This window comes from Cynocephalus volans, chromosome 1 (genome assembly GCF_027409185.1).
Source record: "Cynocephalus volans isolate mCynVol1 chromosome 1, mCynVol1.pri, whole genome shotgun sequence".
NCBI classification, from domain to species: Eukaryota; Metazoa; Chordata; class Mammalia; order Dermoptera; family Cynocephalidae; genus Cynocephalus; species Cynocephalus volans.
Genome location: NC_084460.1, coordinates 5,808,006 through 5,830,256, shown reverse-complemented (window position 1 = coordinate 5,830,256; position 22,251 = coordinate 5,808,006). Strand labels below are relative to the sequence as shown.

The window sequence follows — 22,251 nt, the reverse complement described above, 5'->3', positions numbered from 1 at the left end:
TATAGTTATAAATCAGTTGATTTGTGGGACAGAGTGACGCTAGGGACCGTTTATTCTGCCATCTTGACCAGAAGTCTCCCAGTTGCTCCAGCATGCTCTTGATTAGTATTTACCCAGTATATATTTTTCCCATCCCTCTACTTTCAACCTTTTTATGTCCTTTTGTTTCAGCCACATCTCTTGAAAATGGTTTGTAGCTTTAAAATTTTTATCCAAACTGTTGATCTCTTTTGCTAGTTGGCAAGTTAAACACATTTTCGTTTATCTCTAGTACTGATGTATGTGAACATGCTATCATCTTATTTTTTACATTTCTACTTGTCCCGATGTTTTCATGTTTGCTTTTTTCCTTTATTAATGATTAACCTTTTTTGGTAAATATCTTATTACCCCATTGTCTCTCTTTTTCTATCAGTTTGGAAAATATCCCTCTGTTTTTATTCTTTCAGTAATTACCTGCGCAATCTTGTCAGCCATATTTAATACAACAAAATGTTAAAATTAAATACTACTTTTACTCTCCTCCCAGTTGAAATAGACTTTGGAACTTTTGTGCTTCCCTCTCCTTCCCCACCCTGACTTCCATTCCCTTGTCATCTAATTTTCAAACTTTTCAGCCTCATAAATCAGACACTGTTATTGTTATTTGATATAAACATTGCTTATTTGGAATTAACTGCTAGTTTACCATTTCATTTGCTCACCACTCTTTCATGCCTCTTGGGCTGTCTTTCCCAGATCATTTTCTTCTTCTCGAAGTAGATCTTCCAGAAGTGCCTTACAGCAGGGCTCTCAGTGCTAAACTTCTCCAGTTTGTGTTTATCTACAAATGTTTTCTTTTATCATCATTCTTGAATGATAGCTTTGCTGGGAATGCTATTCTAAATTAACAGTTCTTTTCTGTCAACACCTTAAAACTGTTTTTCTACTGTCTTCTGGCTTCCACTGATGTTGAGAAAACCTGTTATCAGTTTAGCTGCTGTTCCTTTGTAGGTGTTTTGGTCTTTCTGGCTGCTTTCTAGGTATTGATTTATTTATTTGCCTTTGAAGTTCTGCATTTTCACTTCTATGTGTCTACATGTGGATATGTTTTTATTTATCCTGCTTGAGATATACTGTGCTTCCTGAATCTGTGGAGTTGTGTTTTTTAAATCAGTTCTAGAACATCTGCTTACCTTTTCTCCTTAACCATTGTCTTTCCTCCATGCTCTTCCTTTTGCCTTTCTGTGTCTCCAAGCAGACATGTATTACACCTCATTCTGTCCTCAACAGGCTCCTGGATAAATCCTTCAAATGTATGAATTTTCTCTTTACTTATGAATAATCCACTATCCATTTAATTTATTTTTTCAAACTAAATATTTTTTCATTCTTAAAAGTTCCATATTTTAAGGCTGTTTCTTCATTCCTGATTGGTCCTTGTTGTATGTTCTTCTTTGTATTGTATGTTCTTCTCAAATATACCTGTTCCATATTTTGTATTTGGCAGTTCCAACATCTGTAATTCTTGGGCGGATAAGTTGGACTTGAGAGTACCTCCATCCAGGACCACCAAAGACCACTTCTAAGATTTTTGTTCAGAGCCAAGAACCTCAGACTCATCTTCTCCTTCTCATTGCTATTCTAAGGATCAAATTCCCCACGAACACATTGCTGTAAGAATGTGGCCGTAGAAAGGCAGGATAAATAAAAACATATGTAGACACATAGAAGTGACAACAAGGACACCAACACTGCCCATGGCTCTGGTCCTGCTTCCCATCTCCAAGGCCTTGGCTCTTGGCTGTCCTGGCCTCTATCCCTGAACCTCAGGACTCTATTCTCATTCATTTGGTTTTTGGTGCATGGTTCCTATAAACCTCTCCTACCTTTGAGAGACTAGCGATGCCTCAAAGAGTACATCTCAGCTAAGTCTAACTGCTGTGGAATAGGAAGTTCTCCTGGAGCTCTAGACACTCATGATACTGCATATGATTTTTTCCTAGCTCAAGCACAATGTATTACAATTTCATCTGTTATTCTTTTTTTAAAGTGTCTAAGTGTTGTTTTATTTATTTGTTAATATTATTATTTTTTTATATTCTAAGATGTTGTGGAGAGTTGGAGGGAGGGGGAGAGGGAAAGAAGGAGGAGAATAGGGTGGGGGGAGAAGGAAGGAAGGGGCATGGTTGAGGCCCGTGGCACCCTTCTCATTCCAGCAGGGGAGACCAGGGGGCTTCCAGCAGTGGCTTGGTCATTCCTGGGCTGGATGCTGATGTCGAGGGTGTGGCTGAAGCCCTCAGCTCCCCACCACTCTGGCTCAGGAGTCCAGGGAATTTCTGGTGGTGGCTCAGTGGTCATCAGTGGGCTTGGTGCAGACGTCAGGGGAACATGGCTGAGTCCCTCAGCCCCCCACCGCTCCATCTCAGGAGCCCAGGGTGCTTCCTGCAGCAGCTCGGTGGTCGTCGCTGGGCTGGTTGTGGATGTCAGGTGGGGCATGGCTGAGGCCCCTGTCATCTGTTATTCTTAATCTTCTTATTTTGAATCCACCATTCCCAATTATGAAAATCTTTTTGTGTGTCAAAGCAAGATCTTTCCTATTCATTCAGTTGTTCTTCTGTTCAGATGATAAACATTTACTGAGCATCTACTCTCTAGTTGCTGAGAATCCCTGACCTCGAGTTACTTACAGTCATATAGCCAAAGCATTTCCCCCAGCCCAGCCAACAGGGAGGATCACAAGTGCTAATGAGCTTAGCCTGGCTAGAGGCAGGTGGGTTAGAAGTCAGGGCACTTAGTTGTCTCACCACTCTGTCCATGGTTTCCTGGATGGTAATGAATGTTAAAAGTCATGCCTTCCCAAAGCTTTCCTTTCCACTATTTGATATGAGGTTCATCCTTACAAACGAGTCCCAGACACCACATATGAGGGTCTAACCTGTGAAATTACCCCCAGCTCTGAATCTGGGGGGTCGGATGGTAGGTGTCTCTCCATAGAGGTGGCCTTCCTCCTGTCTGGCTGCCTCAGTTTATAGGGTGGAGTCTAGTGGTCCACACCCTGCTGCTAAGGTCCAAAGCTGGTCCTGCCCTGGGGGTCATGGCCATCCTGGGAGTCAGCACCCAGCCAGGAACTCTGGGGCTGCTTCACTGAGCTAGGAAAAAAAACAGCCTTTATTTCCCCAGGTATAAAATGGACCCCTGATGAGAATGGAGTCATTGCCTTCGACTGTCGGAACCGTGGCTGGTAAGAGCTCACAGGGGAAAGGCCTCTGGTCTGGCACTTATCTTATGGCCTTTGGGTTTCACCTAGTTCTCCTCCACTCCTGCCCCCTCCCCACTACCACTCAAGGTCCCTCAATGTGTAGCCACGTTCCTCCCTTCCCTCTGCAACTGCCCTTGCTCCAGGACTGATCATATTTGTCTTTCCCAACTTAAACTTCCTTCCAGAGCTCTCTGCTAGGCTTTCCTCTCCCTTGACACCCCTTTCCTGGCAGATTTGTAACAGAATCTGAGGGCGGACTCCAGCTGTCTCTCTTCCTGCCGCCAGTCCCTCAGGGACCCTGGCTGGTCTAAATCAAAAAGGACAAGGGTTACCCCCAGGGCTTGACCTGGCCCTTAGGCAGGCATATTCCCAACTATTGTCACCCCAAGTAGCTTCAGAAGGCTGTCCAGTGGTTATGGGACATTATAAAACCTGGCATAGATGGGACATTGACCTAAACTTTGGGTACACTTGGGCCAGAGTCCGAATGGAAATAAACAGAGACTCTCAGTCAAGTGATTGTTCTGGCTTTGGTTTTCCCCTCTTTGGTCTGTCTCTTCTTTCTGCTAAAGGTACATTCAAGCTGCTACTTCTCCCAAGGACATAGTGATAGTGGTGGACGTGAGCGGCAGCATGAAGGGGCTGCGGATGACGATTGCCAAGCACACCATTTCCACCATCCTGGACACCCTGGGAGAAAATGACTTTGTCAATATCATCGCGGTAAGTAGGCCTTCTTGTTCTGGAATAGTTCTCACTTGTTCTAGAAAAAACTTCCTTCTACCTGCACCAGAGTGACCTGTTCTCACAGCTGCTCAATGCCTACTATTGCGGAATGGTTCTTTTCTCTAGCCTGAGGTCCATGGTCTGCCCAAGGGTGGCATCAAGAGGTCCATAAAGTTTCTGGAATTATATGTAAAGTGTGGACGACCATTTTTCTGAGTCCATATCTTTCATCAGTTCCTCAGAGGAGTCTAGGATCTAATAATGGTTAGGAATCACCAGCCTTGAGTAAGAACTACTTTATGTGCCTCCCGTGCTCTTGGCTGGTGCCCGTCGCTGGAATAGCCTCTCCATCCCGCTGTAGGGTGGATGGTCCCTGGGGTCTTGATTTACAATTCCAGTTTTCCCACTTCCTTTATCCCACCCAAATCCAGACGCATTGGGAGAAAGGAGGAATAAAGAAGAAAGAAAAGGGGAGATACAATTTAAAACAGAACGAAACGTGGGCCAGTTCCACCTCTAAGGAGGCAGAGTTGACAGCCACTTTGGTGGTATAATTTTTAAAGCCTCCTGATCCCAAAATTTTGTCCACCACTCTGTCACATTGCTGACGATTCTTATCTTTAGTGGAATTTACTTATCTAGTAAAGAAATACCAAGGCAAAATTGTCTAACTTCAAAAGTATCATGTTGAGGGGTGAAGCTGTCCCCCCATCCCTGAGCTACTCCCCTGAGGCCTCAATTTACCCACCTGTCTCTCTCCTAGACCCCACCCTCCCTGTGTTGGTCTCCTCACCATCCCTGTCCCTGGACCTGCAGTAGTGACAGGCCCCCAGTGAACAGGTTGCACCCTCTCCAAGAGTGGGGCCACGCACTCGTGCCTCGGAGCCCGCCCACCCTCCCTTCTGCCAGGCCCAGCCTCTCCAGCTGTTGGGGGGGGTAGGAATTGGGGAGGGACGTTCACTCCTGACGTTCTCCCCAGAGCACCCCTGCGGTTCTCCCCTGGTTTTCTTACCATCTCCCCTTCTCTCCTCCTCTAATTTATGCAGAAGGTGGATTAGGAACACCTTGAAGATTTGTATTTCATCTAGGGGGAAGCAGTACTGATTCGTTTTTCCTCCAACTCCCATCCCATGGTGATAGCTAAAGGACCCTCTTCCCACATGCAAGGCAGAGAGAAGAAGAGCACAGCCTCTAATCCCCCACCCAGGCATGGTGGGGAGGGCCCTGCAGGTGGTGGAAGGCACCTCATCTGGTCTTGGGGCGGAGTACAAAGGCTCTCTCCATGACTGCAGGTCTCCATGCGCTCCAGGACATGAGCCACTGAGCAAAGCTGGCAGGGGTGGGGGGGTGGAGGGGGGGTGTTTAGAGTTAAGGCCCTGTTCTCCCTGCTCAGAAAAACTGCAGTAAGCACAGAGTGTAGAGTGCCCCAGATGATACCGTGCAGGTGCCTAGGTGAGCCCTGCCCACCCCCCTGTGAATTGCTGGGCGTCTCCGTGGGGCCTGACTTTCCAACCTGGTCCTGTTGTCCCTGCCCCTCCCGCCCCTCCACTGGCTGCGACTGCAGTACAACGACTACGTCTACTACATCGAGCCTTGCTTTAAAGGGATCCTTGTCCAGGCAGATCGAGACAACCGTGAGGTGAGTGTCCACTTGTGGCCCCGTGCTTCTGAGCCCCTGCTGTCCTCAGGATGAGGGGGTCGTCCATGCAGACTGCTTCCACGGCCCTTTTACTTATTTCCATGGCACTTGGAAAGAGCAGAGCCAGTTGGCAGTCACCCACGCGCGTTTGCCCTGGAGATCACCCTGCGCATGTGCACTTAGCTATCAGAGACCTCACATCCTAGGGCATCTGGCTTATGCTGGTTTTTCACTCTGCGGGTCATCCAGGACTCAGTTTCCTCCTTTGCCTCCCACGTGGGCCTTTCCAGTGTGTCAGTCTACATGAGGAGCTTCCCCCAAAGGAGGACAAATTCAGACCCGTTGGGTTGAGTCCTTTTCTCTGGTGAAAGACCAAGGGGGAGAGGATGTGAGGACGGTTTATAAAAGGGAGGAGTCATGAGTCACAGATCCTTCCCTCTGCACTCGGGGGGTTGGGTGTGGCTTCCTCTTGAGTCCCCCTCAGCCCCGGGCTCCACCACAGTTTTCTTGTGAAATGCTCACTGCTGGGTTAAGGGCTGTGGGCAAGACCATTCTTCACGTCCATCCTTGCCTTTGGCATTTCCCTGCAGGGGTGGCACGGATTTGTACCAGGTCATTCCTGCTCTCTCAGTTTATCTTGGGAGTGTTTGAGAAACTTCTATAGAAGGGGTCCAGTCCATGAAATTAGCTGCATCATGGAGACACGGGCCCTGTAGTCATGTCCCTCTGGATAATAGCTAAACAGCCTCCTAAGTTAAGGCCAAAGCTGAAGATCCCCTGGCCCTCTCAACCCACTGACTCCTCTAATGTCTCACCCACGACAGCATTTCAAACAGCTGGTGGATGGGCTGATGGTCAAAGGTGTGGGAGTGGTGAACCAAGCCCTGAGTGAAGCCTTCCAGATCCTGAAGCAGGTGCCTGCAGCTGCTGACACCGGGACTTGCGGGAGGGGGTAAGGAAGGGGCAGGTCTTCACAGCACCCTCCCTGCCTCCCACAGTTCCAGGAGGCCAGGCAAGGAAGTCTCTGCAACCAGGCCATCATGCTGATCACCGATGGGGCTGTGGAGGACTACGAGCCCGTGTTCGAGCAGTATAACTGGCCAGACCGCAAGGTGACTCTCCGGTGGAGGTCAAGGGGGAAGGGAGCTTCTCCCACTGCCATGGGATAACTGGTGGGACCCAGAAGAGGATGGTCTGGAGCCCAAATGTTCTTTCCCAGTAGGCCCGTTCATAGATTCAGATACATCCTAATTTGGTGTTCCAAAATTGTGGTGACCCTAGGCACAGAAGCCTGGTGTGAGGGACTTCAGGGTGAGGGACCAATGCGGTTTTGAGACATTGAACTGCTGGGCTGTGGAACTCGGCCCCATCCTGCCCCACCGTCACTGTGCCCTGGGCAGGCCATGCTGCTACCTGGGCCACAGGGACTTCTCTCATCAAAGGGGGTGGGAGTGGAGAACCCAAAGACTGGAAAGTGCCTGACCCAACTTTGTAGGCTCACGTGGATAATGTTAACACTACTTGTGGCCAGGAATTGTGGCTGCTGAGTTGATCTGTGTGTTGTGGATTAGGTCCGAGTTTTCACTTACCTTATTGGGAGAGAAGTGACTTTTGCTGACCGCATGCGGTGGATTGCTTGCAACAACAAAGGTGAGAGCGCCCTGCAGCTGCGCCTAAGCACAGGACAAGCATGCTGGGCCCAAAGGTGCTGAGCATAGGTGTGAGGAAAACGGAGTCGTTTAGTCAGGCCCCCTCGCCTTGGTCTGGTTGGGTGTGGTGCAGCACATCCTTTGTAAACAAGTTGTGTGGGAGTAGAGTTAGTGCACATGTGCACTCGTGTATCCTTATGCTTGTTCTATTTTTGTGTGCTCTTCGGTGCGTGAGGCAGAGGCTCTGAACTGCAGGTCGGCAGAGCTCACATCTAAAAATAAAGCCTATTGTTTCTTCACCCATGGCTCCAAGGACCTTTTCCTGTTACCTAGCTCATAGACCTGCATGTGAGAGGTGTGTGACCCAGTCTGGACAACAGCCTTGAGGGGTCTGTGAGCTCCAGCGCTAGCTCTACAGTGGGCTTCTGGGGCTTCGGCATCGGCCTTGCTGAGGAGCTGTGCTGTGCCGAGAATAATAGTCTCTGCCCCTCCTTCTGCTTATTTGGAAAAAGCAAGACAAAATGTAGATTTCTCTACAAAGCCTTGAGGAAATGCTTGATTACTTCCGGAGGGACTCTAAGTCATAAGGTCACCTGAAATGACAATTAGAGGTCATCTCTGCAGGGCTTGAGCAAGAAAGAAGAACTGTCTCTTCAAATAAAGCCTTATACCAAACTACGGTATAGAAACCAGGGGAGGCTGGGGTGGGACCAGCATTCTCCATGTGAGCTCTCTCTTCTGTCCTGCGTCCATCCGCTTGTGGCAATCAAGCCACTGACTGGTGCTGCTCCCAGGCAGAAAGCAGAGCATCACCATTTTCCTTGGAATAATATTTTGTGTGAAAACAGTCCTCATTATCTCTGACCTGGGCACTGCTGATTCAACAAAAGTTTGCTGAGAATCTGCTGTGCACCTGGCACTCTTTCCAGGCCCTGCGAATTGAGAGTTCTCAGGATGGACTCAGGACCAATCTTGCTCTTGGTTCTGTCCAGCAGGGGACAAATGAGTAAACCGTCAATGATGGTGTAATCTGCTGTGTGCTGTGACGGTGGACAGGCACAGCCTGGGCGGGGTGCTGGGGAGCACTGGCAGAGGCACTTCCCCAGTCTGGGGGCGAAGGGAAGGGTGTTGCCGACAGAGGGAGCAGCATGTTCAGAGGCTGACATGACAGACATGCCGGGGACTGGCCGTGGGGTGAAAGTCTGCGGGAGCTGATGGGAGTGAGGCTGAGACATAAACAGTGCTGACCACTCACAGCTGCATGAGCCCCTGCTCTTTTAAACATCACTATGGCCACAGTGAAGAGGCTGTGACACCCCACCCCACACCCGAGGAAGGACAGTGATCAGCAGAACAAGGAGGTGGGGGGGCGGGACTCACTGTCTTAGATTGTCTGGGCTCCTTGCAAACAGACCCCAGGGGAGAGTTACATGGAGAAGACATACTGGAGGGTGCTCTTGGGAGGTCCCCCATAGGGAAGTGGGGAGACAGGATTGGGGAGGGAGCAGCTCTGCAGCGGGGAAGGCCCTGGGAGCTCCCCAAGGTGAGGCAGGGGGGCCTTTGTGTCCCACTGGTGAGGGCATAACCTTGGGGAAGAAGTCCCTGGGCCAGGGCAGTTCCCAGAGGGAGCCGTCAGCAGAGGGGGAGGGCATGGGGCCTGCCGAGGTCCACAGCCACTGACCCTTCCCCTTCCCCCTGTCAGGCTACTACACGCAGATCTCCACGCTGGCAGACGCCCAGGAGAACGTGATGGAGTACCTGCATGTGCTCAGCCGGCCCATGGTCATCAACCACGACCACGACATCACCTGGACGGAAGCCTACATGGATAGCAAGGTGGGGCCTTGAGGCGGCTCCAGGCAGTGGGGGTGATGGTGGGGAGAACCCCGCTCCAGAATTAGGGGCCGCAGGGAGTCAGAGGTGACTTCCTGCATCAGGACGGGGGATGTGGTGCCTCCTTAGGAAGGATGCTGTGCAGCCGGTCCTTGGTGCATCTTCTCCTGCTGCCATATGGCGCCCCTGCAGACCCACGCAGGCGTGCTGTCTATGGACAGGGACTCCTGGTGTTCTGGTGTCCTGGTGTTCATTGTTCATAGGGCCCTGACTGTCCGGGGTCGGTGAGAGATGGGGGGATGGGGACAGAAAGAGACAGGGTAGGAAGGCAGGAAGGAGAGGGTCTTCCCCCCTCTTATCTTCGCTTGCCCCACGCTTTCGCTGTCTCCCGTCCTTCCTGCATCCCCGTCCTCGCCTCTGTGCCCTGCAGAAGCTGGCGCATGAGGAACACCTCTGCAGTGTGCTCTGTCTGTGCTCCCCTCGTGCATGGGTTGTGCTCATGCCAAGGGTGCTGGCAACGGGAAGGCCTCCAGAACCCTGAGGTCCTTGGGAGGAGCCTGGGCCCCCACAGGGATGGCCACGCCTGCTAATGGTAGCCTGGGGTGTTTGCGTGTGTGTCTGGGAAGGAGGGTGGAGGTGGGTAGAGGCAACTTGCTTCCCTCCAACACTATAAAAGTGATTTCAGACAGGTTATGCTGGGTCATCCTCGGACATTTCACGGACCACCTGACCTTCCAGGGTCTCTCCTTCCCTCCATGCCCACAAATGAGATCACAGTTACATCTTCACTTTAAAAATGTCACCTGTCCCCGCAATTAGAAACCCCCCAGTCCCTCCATCTCCTCCGTCTTCCTCCTTCCTTCTCCTTGTCTCTGACTTATCAGTCCCTGTAGACCACCAAGACCCACTTCTGGAACCTCTGCATTGAGGAGGCCCGTCCCCTGAGTCCAAGGCAGGTGTCCCACCCTGCACTGACGTACAGAGACCAGAGTGCAGGGACAGCGTGTGCTGCACTGAGACCCACCAGAGTGTGAGAGGATTCCTGAAGGACAGTGGGAGGGAGGGGCCTGCCGAGACCCGGGAGCCACTTCCCTGGAGAAGCTGGCTGCGGCGGCGGGAGCTGAGCATGCTCTGGCTCCTGAAACTCGTAACTCAGGGAGGAGACTCGAAAGTCTTCATCAGGCCGTAGAGACGTGTCTGCGCTCAAAAACATCAGATGTCATCATGGTCCACTTTTGGAAAACCTTACTTCCAAACTCTAGCTTGAGAAATCAGGTGAGGGAAGGGGACGAGACTGGATGGTTAAAAAGTTCTTTGACCTCCTTTAGTTGCTCTAAATGCAGATCGGACATAGGAAGCACGTGTGTGCACACATTTCTGGGAACGTCTGTGTTGTAGCACGGGCCACACATGCAGAGCCCCGTCCGAGGCAGCCGAAGAGCCCATACAGCGAGATCAGACAGTCGGGCAGCAGAGCACCCCAGGGCTGGGAGCCACTCTGCCCAGTGATCCAAGTGGAGCAGAGGTGGTAGGCCTGTCCCACGTGTGTTAGGGGTGCCCCGAGGCAGGTGGCCCTTGGCCGTGGTTCCTCACACATGTGCTTGTATTTGCAGGTAGCTCTGGGTCAATGTCCTTCTCCCTCTTACCTTGTCTGGGCTATAGTTTGTGGCAACTGCAGGTCCATATCAGAGGTTTCTGGGAAAGCTCTTGGTGGGCAGTGCCACTTTGTCTCCAGGCAGCCGCTGCATGAGCCTGTTCCTGGTTTATGCTCCCCCTGGGCCTGGACAAGCTCAGAGAGCCTTGTGAGCATGCTGGGCTGTGGCTCAGAGCTTTGCTGCATGCCATGGGCCTGCTCCTTCCCTCCAGCCCACCTCTCCCCAGCATTGCTGCCAGCTCGCCCTTTGCAGAGAAGCAGCCTCACCCCCGGCCTCTGCTCTTTCCTCCTGACAGCTCCCCACCTCGCAGGCACAGAGCCTGATGCTCCTCACTACCGTGGCCATGCCAGTCTTCAGCAAAAAGAATGAGACGGTGAGTGGCCACTCCCAGATCTTGGGGTCACTGGCTGGTGGCTTTAGACCAGTGGCTCTTGACCTGGCTGAGCAGCAGAGCCACCTTAGGAGGGCTCGGATGCAGATTCCCAGGCCCCATCCAGACTTGCTACATCAGAATCTCGACTGGGGGTAGGGTTGGGGTCCATATTTTTCCAAAGCTCGCCCAGCAATTCTGCTCGGCTGGTGAGGGTAGATCCCCTGCTCTGCTCTTGGGACCCCTGCCTTGGAGGTATAAGGCTAGAAGGGTTGCCTGCCAGCCTGCCAGCAAGGCCACACTTAACCTACCAGGTTGAGCAGACTGTAACTGGTTTGTAAAGGCCTCTGGGAGGGAGTTTCTAGAGCTTTCCATCCTCCATCTGTTTCCTTAAAGGCCATGTGTGTTCAGAGCACCTGTAAGTTATGGTCCCTAGGATCCCAATATTTCAGCCTATGCTATGAAGATTAATATTTCATTCAACTTTGTATTTCATTTAAATACTACAGCTTAAATATTAATACTGGGCATTAATCTTCTCAGCAACTGAGATTGCTCCTGGTGCCCCTTCTGATAGGTTCTAGATTTTTATTCTGGGGAGCTCAGCCTTAACTCTAACTGCAGAGGAAGGACCCCTTAAAGCCTACACGGCCTCCCCTTCTGGGCTCTGGAAAGGCCTAGGGTCCAGTCTGGACTTGTGCACAGGGGAGCTGTCCCCCTGACCCTAGTGTTTTTCCTTCCAGCGATCCCATGGCATTCTCCTGGGTGTGGTGGGCTCTGATGTGGCCCTGAGAGAGCTGATGAAGCTGGCACCCCGGTACAAGGTGAGCCTGGTCAGGTCCCTGGGTGGGGGGCGGTCACAGGCACCCCAGGAGCACTCCCAGGCAGTGGCAGCCAAGCCTAGAGCCGGGGTGAGCCCTTCGCTTGGGCCCCCAGAGAAGTGGGGGTGCTGAACATGGGGTCCTTTGCCACCACTAGCTGTGACTGGCTGTGTGGCCTTTGGCAAGTTCTTTGCCTGCCTCTGTTTCTCAATCTGCTCCTCCATGCCACACAGTCCTGTTTTGAGAACAAGATTACATCATCAAAGTCCTTAGAACATGTGGTGGGAAAGAGGTCAGGTAATTATGGTTGTTATAAACAGGAGAATTTGGAAAAGACTTCAAAATCAGTAGACAGAAGCAAGGTACTGACCCAGTTATTTTCCTGTTGGAAAAACTCACTGTGGCCCTAACCCCCTTCCCAACTCCAGTCATCTGTGGCCCTAAACCCCTTCCCAACTCCAGTCGTCCCACATAAACCCCAGGTCTGATGCCCCTCATTCCCTGACTTTGGCAGCTCGGAGTGCACGGATATGCCTTTTTGAACACTAACAATGGCTACATCCTCTCACACCCGGACCTCCGACCCTTGGTAGGTGCAGATCTTATTTGCTTTGGGATCCTTACTACATGGGATTTGGGGCAGTTCACAAAGACATTTAAAACAGTGAGCACACACTGGGCTCCATTTAGGAACCCAGTGGGTCATATGAGAAAAAGATGTATTTCGGTCGTGGTTCCTGTTTTCAAATTGTTTGTAACCTGGCGGAAGAGACGAGGCAGCAATATGTGAAACGACTGATGGGCAGACCAGAGCACACCTAGAGAAACGAGCGATTTTGAGGCTGATGAGCCCTGTAGGACGTTCGCTTATGTCTGTCACCACCTCAGCAGCTCCACACGCCCTCTCCTCTCGGAGCCAGACACCTGTATGAGCAGGACACTAGGGCCATGGCAGGTGCAGGCAGTGCGGGCCCTGAGTTAACAATGAAAGGGGCGGGGGGCGCTGAGGCTCCTGGAGTCGATCTTAGGGTGTCCTCCTGGGTTCTCCTGCCCCCCGCCTCTACTTCAGGGACTCAGATATTTTCACACAAGTTCACCTGAGCGACAGATGGCTGAGAAAGAAGGTTGCACCATTTTATCTGAAAACTCTGCATCCAGGGTTCTAGCTGGTACTTGACGCTGTCCCTGGCATAATGGCCACACTCTCAGTATGATTGTTGGGGGAGCAGGGAGTTAAAGTCCTAGAGGAATCGAGGCCCTTTCCCCTCTGCCAGTCTTCCATTGCACGGAGGACAGCAGCTGAGGACAGGGGACAGCAGAACACCTTCCCAAGAACTCACCAGGGGCTCACCTGCCCAGGTATCACTTGGAGAGCTTGGCGTAAGCCACCTTCCATTCCATTTGGCTCAAGGAGGTACTGAGTATCCACAAGGGAACTGATTGAGCTATGTAAGGCCAACGAGCAGGGAGAGATCAGGGCACACTGGAGACCACTCTGTCCAGCTGTCTTCCCAACTCAACTCTGCTGGGCAAGCATCTGAATCCATAATGTGTCACTGTCTTGTACCAGTGGGTTCTGTGGGGGCCAGCCCCATGCCAGCAAAGGGACTCACTAGAAAGTAATAAATATGTTGATCCTGGAGCTGACTTGTAGGATTAAAGAGCGCTGATCAGAAACCCACCTGTCACCATCTAGATCAGTCAGTTCATATTGTGGACCTACTGTGTGCCTAACCTTATAATGCTGTGAAGAACGTTATCAACAAAAGATTATAGTCTAATTAAGGAGATGAGACTTACACAAATGAAATAATTAAAGAATAGTACCACACAGGACTCAAAAGATATAGTAAAACTAATGTAATAAGATCTCTAAAGAAAGCACTATCAGGAAAACAATAGATAAGTTAAAAAAAGAAAAATAATAGAGGATATGCCTAGTCATAAATTAAAAGAAAGTCAAGAGCCATATATTTGGCCTGAAATCTTTCTATGTCAGTGCCCTGAGTAGGAGTAATTAATAAAACAGAGTTATGGTTTTAATATGAGGAGCTAAAGATGATCTTTCAGGTGTCATCAGGATTTAGGAAATGGCAATGGGATGTTGCACCATACTCAGAGAAACAGATCCTGTGTAAAGTACAGCAGGACAGAGCTTTCTGATGCATATGGACACCAGAAGGCCAAGAATGGGGGCCTCATCCAGGCACGGGTGAGGGGGGAAGAACAACGAACGGGGGAGATTGTGGTGGCAGCTGCACCACCGACCCCCAGACAGGCAAGAGGTAAAGGTGATGCTTTTCTGAAACACACACGCACGCGCTCACACACACGCACTCACACACACGCGCACACGCTCACACACACGCACGCGCTTACACGCACACGCACTCACACACACACGCACTCACACACACACACATGCACTCACACACACGCGCACTCACACACATACACGCTCACACACATGCACACGCTCACACACACACGCACTCACACACACGCGCACTCACACACACACATGCACTCACACACACACGCACGCGCTCACACACACACACAACTGGCAGAAGCAGAAGGTGTGGTGATGGGGACTTCGCCATTCAAGCATCTGCTGGGGGCCTCATCCTGCTAAAAGCAGACGCTCTGCTTAATTCTTAATTTACCTTGATGATAAACTATTCTCTTTCCTTTTTTCATGGGGTTACTAAATCTGGGAAGTGCTGCAGACCTAACAGATAATGATATCTGTCTTGTCATCGAAGAGAGAGAAAGAGAGAGTGAGAGAAGACAGGGCCGGAAAATAATAACAGCACTCAGAGTGTTGATTAATGGCTCTGTATCAAGTTGGGGGAGGTCTTTATTAAGCACCACATCTGTCCTTATCTGTGTCCTGTTCACAATTTCTATCAACAAGATGAAAATACAGAAGGCAGATGCCAGAGTCTGAAGGGATGGCTAATACATTAAGTGAGAAAATTAGTATTCAGAAAGTATTCTTCTAAAACAATGGGCTGAAACAAACAAGACGAAATATATCAGGGATTCATGGAAAGCCCTGCAAAATACTCCCTGCCCAAGCATACATGCGTGAAGATGTAATTTAACGGTGTATCACGTGAGGAAGACCAGGGGACCTCACTGGCTGGCCGAAGTCTCCATCTGAGCTGCTGGGCAGTGCAGCTGTCCGGGAAGCCCAGCAGGGTCCCAGGCAGCACCACAGCTGCAGGGTGCCTTGAGTCACAGATCACAGCCCATACCGCACTGGTCCTTCCCTCTGGAATATTTGATTTTTGTCCTGGGAACTCCATTTTGGGAGTGACATTGACAAAGGAGAGCACATGCAGAGGGAGTTGAGGTATCTGCAAACTCGGAAGGTATAGCTTGGAGAAATGAAGTCTTAGGAGTGACAAATCCCTGTGAAAATCTCAGGGGCTGTCAGGTACAGCACAGTCTGTGTAGCTCCAGGAAAGAGTTAAGATCGATGGTAGAGGTTACGTGGAGACAGATTTCAGCTCTGTATGGGAAAGAACTTTCTAACATTTAGAGTTGTCCAAAACTGTGATATGCTGACTCACAAAGTAGGGAGCTCCTTGTCATGGGAAATACTCACTCAGAGGCTGGGAGACCATCTGTCACCAGTGTTGGCAAGGGAAACTCTGCAGTGGGTGGAAGGTTTGCCCAGATATCCCTAAGGAATCACTAAGATTCTTTGACTTTAAGATAGACCCGAAAGGCTTTCTAGAAGAGGGAAGTTCGAGCAGGACCGTATGCTAGCCTCGTCTTTCTTCCTCCCTCCCTACTCCAGTACAGAGAGGGGAAGCAGCTGAAGCCCAAGCCCAACTACAACAGTGTGGATCTCTCTGAAGTGGAGTGGGAGGACCACGCTGAAGTCGTGAGTGGGGAAAGTAGGGACGGAGGCATCAGATGAGCTCTGTAGCTGGCTGGGTGGGTCAGCTGCGTGGCTGGAAGCTGTGAGGTCACTGTTCCTCAGACAGAGCAGTCCAGTCCCAGCCAGAAGCAATGCCTCTAATGGCAGTTCTTTTAACAACTACACAAATGTAACATTATCTCCCTGAGTCACAAGGACTATTGAGGCTGAACGAAACTATGTCTACAAGCTACAGAGTTTGAGATTTAGTTGTTTTAGCCTGGCTTTTGGTTCCATTGTCTTGTCCTAGAGGAGACTATGTCTCAGCGATGTGACACTATATACCCTATGCATCAGTCCACTTTGCAGCATTATCTTGGTGAATGCCCAGAATTATAAGCTGAATGGAACCTAGAATCAGGTCTATCTTCCCTCCTGGTATTCTGCTCAAGGGAAAAGGGAGGAACCAAAACTGTTCCTAGTGGCCACCTCTAGTCTGGTCAGTAAAACTCAATGCCTCCCACCCTCCAGTGTGAGCCAAGGAGCTAACTCCATTTTCTTTCCTCCTGAAGCTGAGGACAGCCATGATCAATGGGGAAACAGGTTCTCTCTCTATGGATGTGAAGGCTCCACTGGACAAAGGGGTAAGGAGCTGGACAGAAAGAGCCTGGCCGTGGTGCTATGAAGGCAGCATCGCAGTTAGTTGAGGTTTGGGTGGTGACAAGGGACTTGAACTTAGCATCAGCCCCAGAGAAACTTCGGCTGAGGAGTCACGCTACTGCTCACGAGGTGCTTGGTTCTTTGGAGACCACTGAGCTAGACGGTGGGTCAGCCTGGGTTGTTCACCACTTCTTTCCTCCTTATGCTGCCTGCTGTTTTGCCCTTTTGTTATTTATAATGGAAAGGGGAAAAGTGACAATTTTGCAAATTGTTAGCAGCTCCTGTAACACATGTTAGTTATATGGGAAGAGGATGAAAATATTTGCTCTTCTCTAAAGCTGATTTTCATCCACTGCAGCCACATGTAATCAAGAATCAGTACCCTCACTGGTACCATTACTATCTTTGCAGACCTGCACGTCATTTATAAAAGACCGTTTCATCTTCTCACATAAAAGGTTCCAATGCATCTACTGAATTTGCATGGTCCCCTGACATATTTACAAATGTCACCTCCTCCCTTACAGCCACCCCCACCTCCTCCTTCTGTTGCCCATCTGTCTCAGCTAAAAGAACACAGGCATCTGTCTACAACAATTAGACCCAAGTTCTTCCACAAACACAGACCTCTCTGAAAGCCAAACAAGAAAGCACTGGGAGGAAAGACAATGTATTGCATCTCTTTTAGACCATGGACTGATTTTCACTGGAACCAGTATCTCATTTCTGTGGCATCTGCCTGGCTTTTCATAAGCTCTGGGCCTCCTTTAGGCAGCCTGGGCAATATCAGTGATGTCAGGCCAGCAGTGTCAGATGCTTCTTCTCCTGCTCCAGAAACTTAGAGGTTTCTTCCATGCGCCCAGCCAGACTCCTTATCCCAACCAGACTCTGCTCACATGCACAAGGGAACTCTCACCAACGTCCAGCCCTGCCAGAGCATTCAACATATAGTAAACAGTTTAATATGCATGTGTCACATGGCAACTTACAGACAGTATGATTATAACACATCCAATTCAAACCACCCTGTGCATTGGTGCAGCTGTCTCCCCTCATCTCTCCCAGTGCCCAGTGTCCTCGTGCTGCCCTCACACTTCTGAAAGCCACCAAGTCAAGACCCAACCAGACCCAGCAGTGTGGACTTCTCCTGAAGCCTCTGCCCGTCCCTTCAAAATCAGTTCATTGCTGCTCATAAACCACCTGGGTTACATATTTCCAGTTTAACAAAGGCTTCCTGAATACGGGTGCTTCAGCGTAAAGAAGTAGGGCAACGGTGGTGACCATGATGGACGTCTCATACCACGTAGGTGTTTATGTCTCACTGCTGCCGCAGTCTGCTAAGACGATTAGAAACTGGACTGAGCACTCTACAGTTAGTCACTCATTTGACAGTCACAGCCCTATGAGGAGGTGCTGTGCTCTCCCCATTTTACAGATGCAGAAACTCAGAGAAGCTAAAAACTTGCCAGGGTCACCCAGGGGGTAAATTGCAGAGCGCGCATGTATCTGGTTGTAGACACGCACTCTTAACCACTGCTGCGTAAGGCCTGTCTGTAGAACTGGCCGTCAATTCCCAACTCTCCAGCCCTAGAGACTTTCTAAAGGTCTCTTTAGAATAGCATTTCTATTCCATCTTTAAAGTTCACTGCCTTCACCTCTCCCTCCACCCCATTATATCATAACTCAGCTCCTTAATCCTTCATCTCTATACTGTCAGCCCCAGAAGCTCCTGTGCTTACACGGCATGGGGCATCTGCTGGCGTAAAGCCGCTGGGGCAGGATCCAGCTTGTCACCACGCTGATCTGTCGTGATGCTGCTCTTCCTCAATGTGGCAACATTTCTTTCCCCACCAACTCCTGTCTCCCCCACGTGACTCTTGAACAGAGTCAGCAGACAGTCCCATTGTTTTCCTGCCTGCCCGTCTGCCCCAGCCCTCTCTAGGTCCAAAGTGTGTCTCAACCTACCAGCTCGTTCCTCAGAAGAAACAATCTTCAGGTCCAGGCCCTGGTCTAGACCAGGGAGAGCTTTCCTACAGCATTGTGGTAACAACCATTATAATCATCCAAGCCAACCTCCCGGCTATTGTGTTGTGTTCTCCAGGGGATTTTACGGGCGTCCTTATTTCCCACAGACTGATCCAGACCTTTCTCCCTATCCCCTGAACTCCAGACAGGCAGCTGTGGTGACATTATCAAGGACAGTAGCAGCAGCCACAGCATGATTTAGAGCAGGACTCACAAACTCAAAAACCTGTGGGGCCAAATATGTCACATTAGGAAATAGGAATGAGAGAAGCCAGCAGGCCTCAGTGGGGGGTGCTGGGAACACTGGCAAGCTGGAGAGCACACAGCCATCTGCAGGAGACAGCCGAAAATCCATGCTCAGAATGTGCACACCTAATTCCAAAAACATTAACAACACAGTCTGGGCCAATCAAACTTCTAAGAGTCAGCTTTGGCCTGACGGCCTCCGATCTGCCACCTTGAAAGCAGGCTTTTTGCCCCCATATGCAAACCAATCACAGGTGTCCTCATTTCTAACCCAGCAGCAGCACCCTGGTCAGGTATCCTTGGACACATGTCTAAAGGGACAAATCAGAAAAGCAGAGTCTCCTGGAACATGTAGCCCAAGACCCCTCTTATCACTTTCATGTTGTGTGAACATTTAGAGTAAATAATCAGCTGTCGGGAAGGGAGAGAGACAGTGTTCTTTCCTGGCCTTTGGATTCTTCCAGATTAACCTGCTGACTTGGGTGCATGCATGTACACACACACACATGCACACTCATGCACACGCGCACACACGTGCACACACACACGCATGCCTGCAGCTGGCACAGGCCATTAGGGCAGCTGTGCCTTGTGTTCCTCCAGAGACTTTGAGTCCTCTCCCTTTCTGTCTCTCTCTCTCTCTCCCCCCCCCCCCCCACACACACACGTGCTTTTTTTTTTTTTTTTTGTCCAGCAAAGGGAGGCAGTCTATTAAAGGAGCAGATTGTTCTGGTCCTCTTTACTTCCTGTCTCATCTTCCAAACCTCTCCCGCTCTCTCTTTCTGTTAGCAGGATTCAGAGACATCTCCCTCCCTAGTGCTAGAACTAACAGGTAAATTTAGCAAGCTCACAGAATACAAGGTCAATATTATAAAAATCAATTTTACTTTTACATATAGCAGCAAACAATTAGAAAATGAAATTAAGTTCCAATTACAATAGCATCAAATCACATAAAATACTTAGGAATAAATCTAACAAAGGTATACACAACCTCAACACTGAAAACTACAAAACATTGCTGGAAGAACATCAAAGAAAAAAATTTCAATAAGTAGAAAGATATGACCATGTTTATGAGTTATAAGATCAACATTGCTAAAATTTCCATTCTCCTAAATTCATCTATAGATTCAACACAGTCTCAAGCAAAATTTGAAAAGACTTCTAGAAGCAAAGTGATTCTAAAATTTGTATGAAAAAGCAAAGGACCTAGAATAGCTCAAACTATTTTGAAATAGATGATCACATTTGTACAATTCACACTACCTGACTTCAAAGCTTACTGTAAAGCTGCACTAACCATGAGGGTTGGTATTGACAAAAGAATAGACAATGGATCCATGGAACTGAATAGAGAATCAAGAAACAGCCCTACACATATATTGCCAATTGATTTTCAGTAAAGACACCTCAGCAAATAAGTGGAGAAGAGAAAGTCTTTTCAACAAATGGAATAAATGTATGGGGAAAATTGAGCAATATCTCACACCACACACAAAAATTAATTTTACAAGAAAACACAGGGAAAAATCTTCTCAACCTGAGGATATGCAAAGATTTCTTAGACAAAAACACAAAGAGCACTAAACATAAAATATCATTTCACTAACTGGACTTCATCAAAATAAAAAGTTCTGCTCATCAAAAGGCACCAGTAAGAAAATGAAAAAGCAGGGACAAACTGTATCCAAAAACACATAAGGGACTCCTACAAAGCAATAATAAGACTGACAAACCGATAAAAAATGGTCAAGTACTCGAACAGACGTTCCATAAAGGAAGATGTGCACATGGCCAAGAAGCGTGAGAAGACGCTCAGCATTACTAGTCACCAGGGAAATGCAAATTGAAACTACAACAAGCTTCCATTTCACACCCTCCACAATGGCTAAAATTTAAAAGACTAATAACACCAAATGCTGGCAAGGATGGGGAGAAATTGAAACTCTCATACATTGCTAATGGGAGTATAAAATGTTAAAACAACTTTGGGAAATTGTTTGGCAGTTTTTTACATATGACCCAGCAATTCCATTCCTAGGTATTTACCAAGAGAAATGAAAACATGTGTCCATAGGAAGACTCATTCCAGAATGGTTATGGCAGCGGAAGCAGCCCGAGCATCCATTGCTAGGTGAACAGAGAAGCGAACTGCAGGCCGTGCATACACTGGAACACCACTCAGCAGCAAAAAGAACGGACTGCTGGGACACACAACACAGATGGGTCTTGAAAACACTGGGTTGAACAAAAGAAGGCAGATGCAAAAGAATACATGCTGTAAGAACAAGCAAAACCAATCTATGGCAGTAGAATTCCAAACAGAGCTCGCCTGTGGAGTGTGGGGGGGACTGACCAGAAGGGGCAGGCAAGAGATCGTAGAGGACGCGGACCTTCATGTCTTGACTGGACAGGTAGTTACATGGCTGTGCACATTTATCAAAACTAATTGAATGATACGCTTAGGATCTGTGCATTTCACCTTTTTCTTCCATTTAAAAAAAAATTTTTTTTAAGGAAGAAAACAAAGATGATCTCCAGTTCTTACACTAAAGCCAGCCTCCCCACGTTGGAGCAGAGGGCTCCTGAGCCCACCACAGCCCTGGCTCGCTCCCAAGGCCCCCCAGACACCTCCCAAGACATCCGTGTAACTGCTGTGATGGAGGGTCCGGGAGCGGGTGTGGCTGAAGCAGAAGAGCCGGGAGGATCTCCGGAGTGGAGTCAGTGCTAGAGAACAGCGCCCTCTGGCTGCCTCTGACGCCGGCTTCCTGTAGCAAGCAACGCTTTCATGCCATGCCTCTGCCTGGGTCCCTTCCAACATCTCACTTCAGTTTCCAAAAGGAAAGAGGAAAAGTTGGAAAGAAGTGAGGGAATGAGAACAGGTCCTGAGCCAACCACAAAGTGTGGCTTTCCCAGGGGCATAAACTTGTGTCAACAGACAGGACAATCCACAAACTTTGGAGCCCAGAACACAGCCTCACAGCAACCTGTGCAGGACACCTTACTGTTACCCCTGACTCACAAACGAGAGCACTGGTGCTCAGAGAAGGCACTTACCAAGAGCACATCGTAAGCAGCCGAGCTGGGTCCTGGCCACGATCTACTACCTGATGCCTAATTTATACAAATCGTACCAAATCCTAAAATGTGGCAGATTTGAAAGGAAAAAGAAGTTGCAAAAGGGCGATGTGGCCCAGGAGGGGTTACCGTGGAGGGGGAATGATGTCCCCATTGTCCCTTGGCTGTACTCGAGGGAGGCACTTCTACGTGGACTGTATACAGATGAGCTCCTGAAGCTTTTAGCACCAACTGGCAGCCTCCTCTCTGATCCCACAGGAACCTAGAGTCACCGTCTATACTTGCACTGCCCAACATGGCAGCCACTAGCCACAGTGGCTGTGTAAATTTAAATTTATCTTTACTCAAATTTGAAAATTCAGTTTCTCAGCCACACATTTCAAGTGGGCAGTAGCCACACGAGGCTGGGGGATTCTGTGATGGACAGCGCAGGT

The 22,251-nt window shown here is 49.3% G+C and overlaps 1 protein-coding gene across 1 annotated transcript in view; it reads left to right on the top strand.

Moving 5' to 3' along the window:
• The window catches only part of CACNA2D4 (calcium voltage-gated channel auxiliary subunit alpha2delta 4), a 120,460-nt gene that overhangs the window by 40,181 nt on the left and 58,028 nt on the right, over positions 1-22,251 (top strand). The window contains exons 7-18 of the mRNA XM_063076408.1: positions 3,163-3,223; positions 3,814-3,964; positions 5,532-5,606; positions 6,431-6,520; positions 6,605-6,718; positions 7,178-7,256; positions 8,958-9,091; positions 11,039-11,116; positions 11,857-11,937; positions 12,449-12,523; positions 15,743-15,829; positions 16,378-16,449. Coding sequence (XP_062932478.1) covers positions 3,163-3,223; positions 3,814-3,964; positions 5,532-5,606; positions 6,431-6,520; positions 6,605-6,718; positions 7,178-7,256; positions 8,958-9,091; positions 11,039-11,116; positions 11,857-11,937; positions 12,449-12,523; positions 15,743-15,829; positions 16,378-16,449 — 1,097 coding nt within the window. The remainder of the gene's footprint in view (positions 1-3,162; positions 3,224-3,813; positions 3,965-5,531; positions 5,607-6,430; positions 6,521-6,604; positions 6,719-7,177; positions 7,257-8,957; positions 9,092-11,038; positions 11,117-11,856; positions 11,938-12,448; positions 12,524-15,742; positions 15,830-16,377; positions 16,450-22,251) is intronic.